The sequence below is a fragment of the Silurus aristotelis genome, assembly GCF_946808225.1.
Source record: "Silurus aristotelis genome assembly, chromosome: 12".
Lineage (NCBI taxonomy): Eukaryota > Metazoa > Chordata > Actinopteri > Siluriformes > Siluridae > Silurus > Silurus aristotelis.
The window spans coordinates 9,518,012-9,532,266 of record NC_139585.1 but is presented as its reverse complement, the minus strand read 5'-3'; the positions used below and the strand labels follow the sequence as shown (position 1 = coordinate 9,532,266).

General features: G+C 38.2%; 1 protein-coding gene across 20 annotated transcripts in view; it reads right to left on the bottom strand.

Annotated features, from left to right (window-relative positions):
• Window positions 1-14,255, bottom strand: part of baiap2b (BAR/IMD domain containing adaptor protein 2b) — a 49,448-nt gene that overhangs the window by 5,517 nt on the left and 29,676 nt on the right. For 9 of the 20 annotated variants that reach the window (XM_083556578.1, XM_083556576.1, XM_083556562.1 and 6 more), the window contains 7 exons: window positions 11,306-11,458; window positions 6,835-7,065; window positions 5,513-5,714; window positions 4,751-4,952; window positions 4,223-4,291; window positions 2,770-2,932; window positions 1,715-1,752 (listed from right to left, as the gene is read on the bottom strand). In XM_083556578.1, coding sequence (XP_083412704.1) covers window positions 1,715-1,752; window positions 2,770-2,932; window positions 4,223-4,291; window positions 4,751-4,952; window positions 5,513-5,714; window positions 6,835-7,065; window positions 11,306-11,458 — 1,058 coding nt within the window. Of the gene's footprint in view, window positions 1-905; window positions 967-1,402; window positions 1,459-1,714; window positions 1,753-2,769; window positions 2,933-4,222; window positions 4,292-4,750; window positions 4,953-5,512; window positions 5,715-6,834; window positions 7,066-11,305; window positions 11,459-14,255 lie in introns of all 20 variants that reach the window. The other 11 variants (XM_083556581.1, XM_083556570.1, XM_083556575.1 and 8 more) reach the window with 4 other exon arrangements.

The window sequence follows — 14,255 nt, the reverse complement described above, 5'->3', positions numbered from 1 at the left end:
AAACCACTCGATAGATTGTAGTGCTCCTTGTGATATCTGGCAGGACGAGGGGGTACGGCAAGTTCAAACTATTCTCCTGGCTTTTGTTTCTTGTACCTCTAAAGAATTTAAAAGCTAAATGATGTGTTAGGACTAAAATACAGAAGACCAACATGGAATAAGCAAAAGCAAGGAGCAAAAACCAAACACAGAATGAAATGGGAGAACGAAACACACAATAAAGCAGAGAAATATAGAATCCTTAAAAAAAACGAGGTATGAATTTAAACCCTGTAGTTTGGCATGTATGTCGAAGTATGGGGAATTTGGCCATAGATGAACAAGAACATTTCTACTCTGCTAAAAAAAAAGAACAACTTAGACTTATGCTGCATTCATGACAACTGTTCTCCACTCTGATTTGGAAATTCCCAAAGAGTTCAAGAGCAAACCTTCCACTTTGTATGTGATTATATAAAAAGATTAAAAGTTGAAATTATATCCCCAAGCACACAATGGTCAGTGTTTAGCTTGTAATGTTGTGTTTCACTGTTTTTCTTCCTGACTATTTAAATCTGACCGGTCAGGCTTGTTTGTCTGTACTACTGCCAAAGCAAAGCCTAAGAAAAAAATTCAATGGAATATACCAATATATTGGTTTTAATCTGTTAATATTTCTATGCTAACAACTTACACTTATACTTGTATTAGGAATATAAATTAGCCTTCCACATTAACAGATTAATCTCGATATTTCGGGGTTTCTTGTGAGGAGACATTAATGAAAAATTTTATGGAAGGAGTCTTAAGCATTAATCCTTTGGAACATTTTTGTTGCAACAACTGCTTTTTTTTGAGAGAGCAAAAAGAGAAAAATTGATGTTTTCAAGAAAATGTGATGTTAAAACTTAATTTCTTGTTCTTACTGTTTTTCAAAGTCATGGATCTGAATCGTGGAGAAGCCAAAGCTTTGAAAAGCAGACTTTCCTGTCAGAAGTCAGAAACATCCCAGTTAGTCATGACTGTAGCATTAGATATTTAGCTGTTCTGGAGCACTTCAGTTAAGGAACCAAGTCTTACTTGTTGTTTGTGTGTTACCAGTATGTATTATAGTTGTAATGGTGATGACCTGCTCTGCAGTACCAAGCTGTTGATTTATTTTTTTTAGCAGGCAATTATTAGTCTTTTTTTTTTGTATGCACGAATATGAACTTTATTTGTGTGACACCGTCGTCACATGTAACTAAATATAATGATACAATGCTTGTCATCTATGGGAGAGGAGTTTTTTTTTCTGGAAATCACAATGGTATATAACTATATGGGGTATGTCTAAGGATTTTCAAACCCATTTAAACAACAGGAGGTTTGCCCTCCGTCTGTCCATCATGGGTTTGGGTGCACTGATTAGTCACCCGCCCACCTGATCAGGTTTTAGCCAAGCGCTCCTCAACCTTCTACTATAGATGGCCACTCCAGCTGCAGGTCAAGCAGACAGAAGCTGTTGCATGCCACATTCATAATAGTTTGAATGATCTATGTGATAATTTAGTTGTAATACAACTAAAAAGTCAATTTATAATAGAAAATGTGAAAATGAAAAATAAAAAAGGTTTAAACAGAATTTAAAACCTCCCTAATGCATGATATCATTTACTGATCCAACAATTTGGCAATAAATCAATTGTTTAATAAATGGGCTATGATTATACAATGTAATATCTGAAGGTCTTACCTTGTTGGGAAACGGGCCTCGTAGCTGTCAAGCCCTTGCTGTAGGAAAATAATAACACTGTGTCACTGATCTGCATATTGATGCTGAATAAGAAAACAGCTAGTCTGAATCTCAAATCCTTAGTCTTCCCTTTAAATAGGACGTTCAAGTGTATGAGATGCTGAATGACCACTAGGTGGCAGTAATACTGCGTTAAACAGGCATTACAAATTGTGTTAAGAGTGTACTACTGATGAAGTCAGGCCAGACTGAAAAAGCTCGAACACAGTGTACAGTGCTCATGGAGACACTGATGTAAACCTACAGGGTGTGGTACATTTAAACATTTAATCATTCCTCTGTCAGGACGAAACAATCAGAACATATACTACATGTCAAAAGTTTGAAAGAATGAAGTGTTAATGAGGTTTAAAGTTTTGAATGCGTATAATATTACTCTTACTATAATACATTATATTAGGACATTTCATTCTCTCAGCTAAGTCTAAGCCTCCTTACACACACACACACACACACACACACACATAGATACACACACACACACACACAGATACACACACACACACACACACACACACACACACACACACACACACGCACACACACACACACACAATACCGAGGGTAATGTTCTGAAACGTCCTTTATGCTAGCTGCTCTGATGGAGCTCATCCCACCTGGGTTGTGAACGTGTGCAGACCAGCTGCAGCTTACTTAATTTATTTTCTGTCTAATTCATTAAATGCTATAAACATTTCTGAAAATGTATGTACATGCATAACCTGTATGTACACTGAAATTAGAAGGACTGTTTGATTTAAAGGTCATTTTACTTAATAAATTGAAATAAATCTACATCTGTATATAATTAAATTGACTGAGATACCAATGTATAATGAATACTGATCTCATAAGTAACTAAATGTATGAAGTATGGAAGCATGGATGAGTGCAAATAACACAGTATATTGGTTGTGTGTGTTGTGTGTGTGTGTGTGTGTGTGTGTGTGTGTGTGTGTGTGTGTGTGTGTGTGTGTGTGTGTGTGTGTGTATACCTGTGAGAATCCTGGTGTTGCCATGCTAAATGTTCTCTGATGTCTGCCCAGTAAGGCGTTCTGTGCCATTAGCCGAGAATTAGAGCTGTAATCGGGAGACGGAAGGACCACCGATTCCCTCTCTAGAAGATTTCCTGTGCTGGAACTTCTACCATGCTGAAAACTGAACACACAATTTATATTAGTCAACTATCAAATTATATATACATATGTCAAATTAGTGATCTATACAATGTAGATAATGAAGTAGAGGGTCTAACCACCCACTTCAAAGATACACTATAAAGACAAATGTACTGCGACACCTGACCTTTCCAGCTATATGTAGTTCTTCTTCATATTGTTACTACAAAGAAGAAAAATTGTATAGGATGTCTTTGGATCTGGTAGCATTATATTTTCCTTGCACTTGGACTAGAAGACCCAAACCTGTTCCAGCATAATAATGCCCCTGTGCACAGTGAGATCTTCATGAACATACAGTCTACATGGGTTGGAGAGTGAAAGATCCCAAATTTCCACAAGCACACTCTGAAATCTAGTGGAACATCTTCCCAGAAGAGTAGAGTTTATTATTACAGCAAATAGAGACTAAATGTGGAAAGGAATTTTCCCATTAGGGGTCGTCACAGCGGATCATCCGTCTCCATACCCTCCTGTCCTCTACATCTGCCTCTTTCAAACCAACTACCTGCATGTCTTCCCTCACCACATCCATAAACCTCCTCTTTGGCCTTCCTCTTTTCCTCCCTCCTAGTGGCTCCATCCTCAGCATTCTCCTACCAATATACCCCATGTAGGGACATGTCCAAACTATTTCAATCTCGCCTCCCCTTACCTTGTGTCCAAAACGTTCTACATGTGCTATCCCTCTAATAAACTTGTTTCTAATTCTGTCCATCATCGTCACTCCCAACGAAAACCTCAACATCTTCAGCTCTGCTACCTCCAGCTCCACCTCCTGTCTTTTACTCAGTGCCCCTGTATCTAAACCATACAACATCGCAGGTCTCATAACAGTTCTATAAACTTTCTCTTTCACTCTTGCAGATACTCTTCTATCACAATTCACTCCTGCCACTCTTCTCCACCCACTCCACCCTGCCTGCACTCTTGACCCCAGGTACCTGAACTCCTCCACCTTCTCCACTTCTTCTCCCTGTGTTCCTACTGCACACTTTACTGCTGTCACACTGTCCTCATACATGTCCTGCACCACCCTCACATACTTCTCTGCCACACCTGACTTCCTCATACAATATCAATGTTCAAAAAGCACATACCAACCACAAACTTTTGTGCATATACGTTAGCACCATATCAATGATTTCTCCTAAAAGTATATTGAGTCATAATCGATCATATCTCTTCAGTTCTAATTTACAGGCGACCACACATTTTTGTCTATATAGTGTATTTGTGACTTTATTTATTGATGTATTTATTGTTTTACCTGACGCCGAGTCGGCTGCCGTCTGTCTCGGGAATCACTCGGGTGTAGGAGAAGGGGAACCATCCTCGCCTAGTGTAAACAAATACCAGCACAATTTGTGTGAGAAATATATCCTTAACCATATTAGTCTTTGATTTATTGAGTAGAATATAAACCAGCAGAATAAAACTGCTGAATCACTGCTTTAGTAAGACTTTCTCTTTTGTCTTAGAAGGAGTTTTTTATAAATAATAAAGGCTGTAGTGTTGAATTTACACCGAAGAGTGGCAAATTTAATGCTTTTATTGACAGAGTTTACGATTCCCCAGTAAATACGACTAAAAGGGTTTTCTTTTGAGTTAATAGGGTTTCTGTACGAGTGCAGAGAGTTTGTTTAAATAATCATTTTTTCTATTCTAGTAAACAGTAAACAAGTACTTTATACAGTAAACAGGTTATACAGTTTTTCTGTTTGACTACATTTCTTTGTTTAAATAAACATATTTTCAGAGCAATGTGCCTAAATTGTTTCAGATATGTGCCACTCACATCCTCGTCTTCTCACTCTCTCCGTAGTGCCACCCATCCCGAGCCTCGGGCACCAACAGTGTGATAATGTCGCCTTCAGTGAAGCTGAGCAGTGTGTTGTTTTCTCCAGCTGAGTGTGAAAAGATTGCCTGGACACGGGTCCGTCCATTCCTCTCCAGACCAGCTGCAACTGAGCTCGACCTAGGCAGTGTCTGCGTCTCTGCTGTATTCAATGATAGAAGAGTTTGAGGTATAGTAACAGTCGCTTACACTATGATAGAGCAGTTTTCACTGTGTTAACTATGGTATTAAACTATAATAAAGAATTATTCTATATTTGATACATCTGTAAGAACACACATTGGTCAAAATATTTACATATACATATATTTATATACATATTTTTCTCCTAGATCTTTGCTGTTAAAGCATCTGAAAATACCATCAGACACCAGCTGTGTCCTTCACCCATTTTCCTGGCTTTTTAAAGCCTGTCCTTTCTATTCCCTCCAGCTCTGGCCTGTTTTCATTAAGCATGTTTGGACTCATATTGCCAGAGTGCAAAAGAAACTGTCTTCTAATGAATAAAGAGAGAGGGAGAAAGGGTAGAATTGCTGCAGACAGCTACCTGCTTTTATTTGGAAATGATATCTGTCCTTAGATATCTCATCCAGTTTAAGGTCTAGCCAGTGGCTGGAGATAGCTAAAGCCTTTCCTTTAGTATGTGTAAAACAATCAGGTTAAAAAGAAAAAAAGGGTTTTCAAAAGTCTACATGTGCTTACCCAGAGTGCTCTTGCTCTTGGTGGGTGCCACTTTGCGGACAGGCAGTGTGTTGGAGTAGATCTCATTGCTTTGCCGGTGGACCTGTGTTGAGGCTGGTTTGCCCTGTGCAGCTTGGCTATCTATCCAGTGCTGGTAGTCCTCTCCTCCATGTGCCCCAGGTGTTCCATTCAACATTGGAACACTTTCCATTCCCATCATTCTCTGAGGAAGGCAGCAGAAATGTGCCAGGTCATTAGGGTCCTTTATTGCCATCAGCATTTTCTTATTTAATAGCTTCTGCTTGGTTTTAGATCTGCTGACATTTGCAAATAAACATCTTCTGATATAGAACATGTCATCAGAATTGTTAGATGTTTCGAACTGTCCAGTTTGTCTTGTATCTTCTATAAAAGACGCTCCAATGAAGTCGATATACTACGACAGAGAAGTGTCTTCGTAATTTATGCAGGAAGACTGCTGTGGGCTGAAATTGTGTGTCAGATTTAGGGATGATTTAAAATACAGTGAAGAGGGAGTACATTTTCTTCTTTGTTATAACCCACTGTAAGTAAAGCTCCAGGGTTAGTTTTTACTACTTAGAAAAGAAGCAGAATGGATCCCCTTGGCTGTTCTAAGTAAAACTGGGTAAAAGTTATAATTTCACTATTTAATTAAGTTGCCTCTAAACCATTTGAGCTATTCGTTAAGGCCATAAAAATTTCTTGTAGGTGCAGCAAATTTTGTCTTGGTTCTCTGGTCTTCTCTCACCTCTCAGAAAATGCTGGCAAGTGAATGTGGTACTTTAAGTTGCATCTAGATGTGTGTATATGTGCATGGTACTTCCAAATTGTGTTCGAGCCTCACACCCAGAGTAGACGAATGAATAAATAAATACATAAAAAAATTAATACATGAATAAATGAGTTTAGACAGACAGAGTCCAATGTTCAATATCTATGTTAAAAGGATCCTCATTATATATATATATACACACACACACACACACACACACACACACACACACACACACAAGTTTTTTTTTTCTTTTCTGAACAGTGCTACAGTATATGATATAGCACATGTGCAGTTCTCACTCCTATGACACTATGATTTGACTATTGTGCAACATACTAGAATAAACATTAACTGTTTCCACCAACACCAAAGATTTTAGTATTCAAACCTATAAAATGTCCATTACACCAGGCAGCTGGACATATTACGTGTACCTCGTTTGCCGGATTTGTCATGTTTTCCTCGAAAAAGAGTCTCTATTATTTTACTCTATTAAGTCATGAAGTTAACCTGGTCATAACCAATTTGAGCCATGTCCTTCACTCACCTGTTGGTTGCCCATGAGAGCAGCCAGTTCAGGTGAAACAAGTAAAGGTTTGGCTCCTGGTATGGGATCTGAGATCACCAGATTAGATTTAGGGGCATGCTGTTGTCCGGTTCTCAGTGCTCCCCCCGAACTCATCTGCTGTGCAAGAAGGACAGCTCGGTCTGGGAGTTTATGAGGGTCAGAACATGCCTGCTGCCACGTCGGGATCTTCTGCATCAGCAGGTCTTTTCCCTGAGCACACACACAAATGTTTTCAGTTTTTGCAAGTCTATCGTCTAGTGGGAGGAAAAGAAGTCTAACAGATACAGATGACCCGCTTTATTCACAAATAATACACCAAAACAACCCCAAAGGAAACTTTCCTTCTATAGAAAAAGTCCTATATACACACACACGCACACGCACACGCACACGCACACACACACACACACACACACACACACACACACACAGAGCCCAAGTAAGGTGCAAGCGTGCTTTACTCCACATTGATTAGGGCCTTTGATACAGAGAGAGTGATAGAGTGATCCCTCTTCCCTACTCTCAATTACAAAAGCACAGACATCTGTCTCTATTATACTCCTCTGAAACACAGAGGCTTTGCTCTGCTGTGCTACTTTAAAGCAATGAAACATCAATCTAACACCTTAAGACCTGCTTTGTCTGTTCCCACTCCACCTTCTCACCACACACACACACACATATTCCCACATACACACACACGGCCAGATATCACTGCATTACCACACACTATTCTTGGCCCCAGGTCCCAGTTGGGCACTGAGACAAGCAACTCAGAGCTCAGAAGCACAAACTTGCCTATGCTGCACAATGAGAGGAAAATTGGATTTTTGCAGGTTGCCCATAGTGCAGGGACGTTTAATTAATGCCATCTTTGTGTGCAGTGCATAAATGGGAATAATAACGCCTGTCGAGTAACTCAGAGCACCGGCAACCTTTTGCAGCTGCCACCTCCTTTAAGAAGCAATGTGCAATATTTGGCATCCTCTTTTGCCTGTGAAGTCAGAATCACAGTGAATTCACTGACAAATCCTTCCCTACTCATAAACCAATTTGTACTACAAATTAGTTGTTAAACTGAATAGGCATATGTTATTCGGAAAAAAGAGGAATGTGCGCATTAGTAGGATACGATTACAGATATAAAGAGGGGCACCTGAATTTTCCCCTGCATTTCTTATAATATATATCGATCCTTCCCTTTGCATTGTCTTTTTATACTCAGATCTATTGCAGACTTTTCCTCAATAGCTCTATTTATATTTATATATTCAGTTCCGGTCGAGAAATTAAAATGTAAAGAGCAGAAAAGAATATTGAGACTTACAGTGAGAAAAAATGAAATACTGACAGCAGACTTGCAGACAGACAGACAGACAGAGAGAGGAACAGAGAGAGCACACCTACATACTCCTTCTATGAGTCACACTCGAAAGGTCCTCCTGCTGAGGCAATTATCACCCACACTGCCAGCCTGGGCACCCACATGGGCACCTGCAGAGGGCATCGTGACAAACCTGGCCAGGGCACTAATGGCCACTTGTGTGTGTTTGGAGAACAACCGTGCAAGGACAATGAGGGAGAAGTAGGACTTGGTGATGCTAATGTTTAAAATTGACATTTTGACGTAATTGTCCAGAGCGAATTGTTTTGTAGTCTATATTAAAAAACTAAATCCTAATGCTAGTTTCCTGTGGCAGGAACTAAGAATAACAACAGTCTAAAATCCCTTTCAGGGAAAAATCTGTATTATGGTGCAACATATTATCAAAGTTATATCACAATACAAATATCATAGCTATCAATCTTTTACAATAATAATAATCGTCTCTGTTGTCACTAATGCTCACTACCAGAACTTCAATATTTTCACAAAAAGAAAGTTTCCCCATTGACTTCCTATTCAGATTATACAAATCATCATTGCCTCTAGGACTGACATATTTAGTATAAATATATTACCAAAAGATTGTGGTACAAACAGTCCTAATTATGGAAATCACATTTATCACTATACATTTATGGCTGTATTGTGTATATATAATATAGCTTCCAACCTAATTATACAGCATCTTATAATAGCACTGGATTCAGCACATATTATATTGCATTGTATTTTTTCTTCATAAATATATTGTGGGTGACAGTTAATTGTGCACACAACTTAATGTAGCCACAAGATACTAAATCAAATTCACAGGGATGTAGGCTCTTACATCATGCATCTAATTGGTTATTTTGGGTTGATAAGTTAATAAAATAATTGCATCAGTTTTGTTAATGCGATGCCCTCTGCTATAAAGAAAACATGCTGACATTTTGAAGGATAAGCTGACCAAGCATTTGTCTGCTACATTTAATCATACATTAGGTGGCGTTCAAAACTGCATCTATTAAAAAGTCAGTCCTAAAGATAAGCAATGTCTCGGATTAAAACTTTTTTGGACAATAAAAAGAATCACAAGAACCTGAGACAGGTAAAATTTCAGACTGTACATAGCATACAATAAAATGTATAGCATTTGGAAGATGTCCTTATCCAGAGCAACTTACAACTAAACAGTTGAGGGTTAAGGGCCTTGATCACCACCTCAGTGGTGGTTTGGTGATGCTGGGATTTAAACCCATGACCTTCCAAACTAAAGGCTTAACCACCTAACCACCTCAACCTGAACATAGTGATAAAGCATGTTGTTAGAAATATATCCTATGAAATATAACTATTAATTAGTGTTTGTCTCAAACACGCTTTTCAGACATGTCTTATCGAGAGAAATCCTTCATGCTGTACCCATTATTTGCTTGGTTGGCCTTGGTGGCAGACAGTGATTAACCACCTAGTAGTCTGAGTGTGTCAGCCGTGGGCGACGGTGTGGAGATCCAGAGATGATGCTGTCTCTGTGGGAAGATGGTCTGTTCCTAAAACGGTACTTTGTTCCTGAGACTTTTCTGAACTTGGGACTTGTACAAAGAGACCTAAAGGGGGTGTGCTGTGTGTGTGTGTGTGTGTGTGTGTGTGTGTGTGTGTGTGTGTGTGTGTGTGTGTGTGTGTGTGTGTGTGTGTGTGTGTGTGTGTGTGTGTCTGTGTGTGTGTGTGTGTGTGTGTGCACTAGTTCATTTTTATCAATAGAATCAAAGTCATTATTATTCTCTCCTCTTTTTCCTTTTTTTTCATTTCTTATTATTTATGAAGAGAATAAAGAGTCTGGGATGTGCCTCAGTTTTCTATTCAGCCTCTCATCCTCCTACAACCCCGTTATGTTCAACCTCATCTCAGTCAAACACAGTACAGTCTCTATCAAACCATTTCGTCTTCCTACGCATTCATGTGCACTCTTTCACTCTCTCATCTATAGGGTTTACTGCCTATCTGCTATGTTCTTGCAGAAGCGGGACACACTCCCTCACTGTCTCGTCACTCGTCCTCCTTCACACACCTTTCCTCCCACCACTCTGTCAATCAGTGATACAGCAGAGTGGGCCTCATACAAAATAGAAAAAAGAAACCCATTCACTTAATACACCCCCTCCACACACACACACACACACCACACACACACACACACACACACACACACACACACACACACACACACACACACACACACACACACACACACACACACACACACCACATCCGTGCTCATCAATACTTCACAGCTCACCCTTATTCCCACACAGTCTTTATAACACAATGTATGTGTCTCATAGCACATTGGCCCTGGCCCATGTCTATTCATCTGCTCTACCTAGTCTTTAATTAAATCTCATGCTCAAGATAGGCAAGTCCAGGAATATAAATCAGGAGCTACTGAGATTCTCAGGGAAACAAGTTTCATTGTGTTAATGTAGCCATCTGTCAAAATTTCATGTGCAAACAAAACATCACATATGCAGACCATTGTAAAGCAGACATTTTCACATAATTGGCAAAGCACATGCTGCTTTATAAAATGTTAAAGAGAGGGGATTCTTAGGGCTGAAACAGCTGATCAGTGAGTATAGTTTTCTCAGACCTCCAAACATTCAAGAATACCTTTTGTACATGATGAAGAATAATGTAAAGTATATAAATGTGCTTTCAATGTGTTTAATAATGTCTACTACCAAGAACCGTTCTTTTTCATTACTCAGTACATTATTTAGAAACTCTGCCTTCAGTCAATGTACCTACTGGTATACTTTTTAATTTTTACTAAACTACCACCACTTTAATATATTATTTACAATAGAAAAGATTTATGAAATGGTATATATATATATATATATAATTCTTGGTAGTGGATCCTGTTAATTTGTATATATATGTTTTTTGTAGCAACCTAAATTTTAAATTTTCAATGATTGCTGGTTCACCCTCAACCCTCAAGCGTCCCCCCCCTCTCTCTCTTTTTCATACAGCAGAAGCATGATGTGATGAAAGCAAATGGACTGATGGAACATTCCTCACCTTGGTGTGGTAGGTGTTGCTGCTCTTGGCTACAGCGCACTGGCGGTCCACCAGGAAGCAGAACCTCCTCCTCTCCTCTGTCAGGGCGTTTTTGTAGCCCTCGGCGATGTGGTGGTCCAGCTCGCTCTGCTTGCTACTGATGGCCTCCACATACTGAATGAAGGGAAGGTGGAGTGAGGCCAAAACAAGACAGTCAAGCCTGGCCTTAAGCTTTTTCTCAAGACAGGCTGACAGGAAACTCACACTTTCAAACACCATTCATGCAAGCTTGGTGGTACCTGGCAGTGTGAATATGCAACATACAGCATTCCGAAGCTAAATGAGCCACAAAGCTGGAAATGGATGCATTCAGTGAGCATGGCTAAATATCAGATGACCCAAAAAAAAAGAGGTTAAGTTGCACTGATGTCTTCAATAGACTGTTTAACTTAATGGTCAAATATACAGTAGGGTATGAGGTTTTACATAAGTAATGAAGATAAAAATGTGACACTTCTTTCCTCCCTCCCTCTTTTTGCGCTCTCTCTCTCTCTCTCTCTCTCTGGTGTCTTAATTTATGTTACAGATTACTTAAAAGATTGTTTGACTAAAAATCAATGAGTTTGATCCTGTTTGGTGATTTTAATATATACAGCACAAAATTAAGAATGGACATCTATTCTAAACTGTATTAGTTATCAATAGTTCTGTCTGGAGTTTTATAAAACATTAGTACAGGTACCGGTATTGGACTTTTGCCTTCTCCTGTACATTGATGACGTTTGGCAGTTGATTGTTATTACTAAATATGTACATGTATGCAAACTAACTTTGAAGCTACAGTGTAATGTCACTTTGTCTTGTGTTTTCAGTCAACTGAAAATGGAATCTGAGGGAAAGCCAAGCTCCCTGCTACTCTGTTGGCCATAGCTCCATGTCCTTCAACAAGGACATGCCACAGCGGTGTATTCCAGCAACACATGCCCACATCAACAGACACACACTCACACACATATATACCTCACCCGAGCCAGGTGTAAGGCTCATCCTGAGCCAGGTACTTGTGTGTGGAATATTGTGATTTCCACCTACCAAGTGTTAATTAATAAAGCGGACTCACTAAGGTCACTAAAAATAGTTAAAGGTCATCATTATCCCCATTAGCCAACACAAAATCTAAGAGATCATAAATCTAATAATTTGTATTTGCTCCCATATTCAATATGTAATATACATACAGACTGTGCAGATTGGGTAAACTTAAAAAATAAAAAAAATAAAAAGTTTTAAACTATCAGTTGTGTTAGGGAATGTGGGGTGAAATATTGATGTCATAGCACTTTGAGGAATTTCCACACATGATTGTGACAATGCAGAAGCCATCATGGTACTTATTTACACAACAGAGCATGACAATGCCAGTCAGGATACTATTTTATCCTGATCTGTAGCACAGTTTTAAGTAAACCACACCCATTTTACTTAAAGTAATAAGCATACACAAACAGAGAAGTAACCAAACACCGATATCCCTGCCTGCAAATTATTTGCCTCCATTGAAGCACTGTATTTTGGATAAGTTTCACTTCCACTGCATTTAATCCAATGTATCCATTAAAAAGCAAGTCAAAGTGATTTCAAGGTCTGTTGTCAAATCCTTAACCCAGTATCTGATTAATACTAGAAATTCACTACAAAAGAAAATCTACCCGTGCACATCAGGGTATATTAAGGTTAATTTTAGTCTTTCACAAATTGTCTATACAGCTGTATAAGAATGTAGATCTAGACAGACGAACTCAGGTCAGACTGCTTGACATTTAGACCCCACTAGGGAGCAGCCAATCAGAGTGATTTAAAATACAGTAAATACACATATCACCATCACAGCAGAGCAGAGCACAGGCTCAAATTAAGAGCAAAAGGCTAATACAGTGTAAAAAACAGTGAAGAAGCAGAACTAGGATGAGGCATCCAAAAATGAAATTTAGGAGTCGCTGTAGAATGGTCAGTGCTATGCTGGGTGCACATACTTTCCACTAAATTGATGCAATAAGGTTTTGATCCAAAAAACTTTGATTTTTGAAGCTATTGAAATGATAATAACATGAATTTAAAAATTTAAAAATACAGACAAACAATTATTACATATACTGTATATAAATTATCAAATAATGTATAAAAAAAAATTATATATATATATATATATATATATATATATATATATATATATATATATATATATATATATATATATATATATATAAATTCTATATATATTATATATTATAAATTAATTAATTTGAATCAAATATAATATTTATCGAATGTTTAATGAAAATAAATAAACTATTTCAACGCAAAAAAATTAAATAAAAAAGTGTACAATTCTGAGCTATAGATAACTGACGAATTGAAATCTTTGTACTGTTTAATAATAAGCATCTAAAAGATCTCTCAGTCACAATTTTTAATGATCTGTGAAATAATCTTGAATGATAATATGCAACTCAGCAAATGCTTTACACACTTAAAAATGCTGAAGTAGCTTTTTAACTCACCTAGTCATCTTTTAATATACACAATTATATGGAGGATGATCCTAGGCCTCTGAAAAGCATGATAAATTTGAGTGTGCTTAAGTGATTTTTTTATTTTAAAGCAAGCACATAGCAAATATTAAGACTTAAATCCTCTGGAAAATCTGAGCCTTTGGCTCTAAACCTCAGTCTGCTTTGTTATGTTTTAATTGTGATAAACAGTACAAGATCATCCAGTAAAGACATTTGTAAATAACGTGCCTTAAGCTTGTTTCTTATAGATTACCGAGGGTTGGGATGAAAGAGAGAGAGAGAGAGAGAGAGAGAGAGAGAGAGAGAGAGAGAGAGAGAGAGAGAGAGAGAGAGAGAGAGAGAGAGAGAGAGAGAGAGATATCAGTGGCATTTAGTCATTACATGAGGAAAATGTTCTC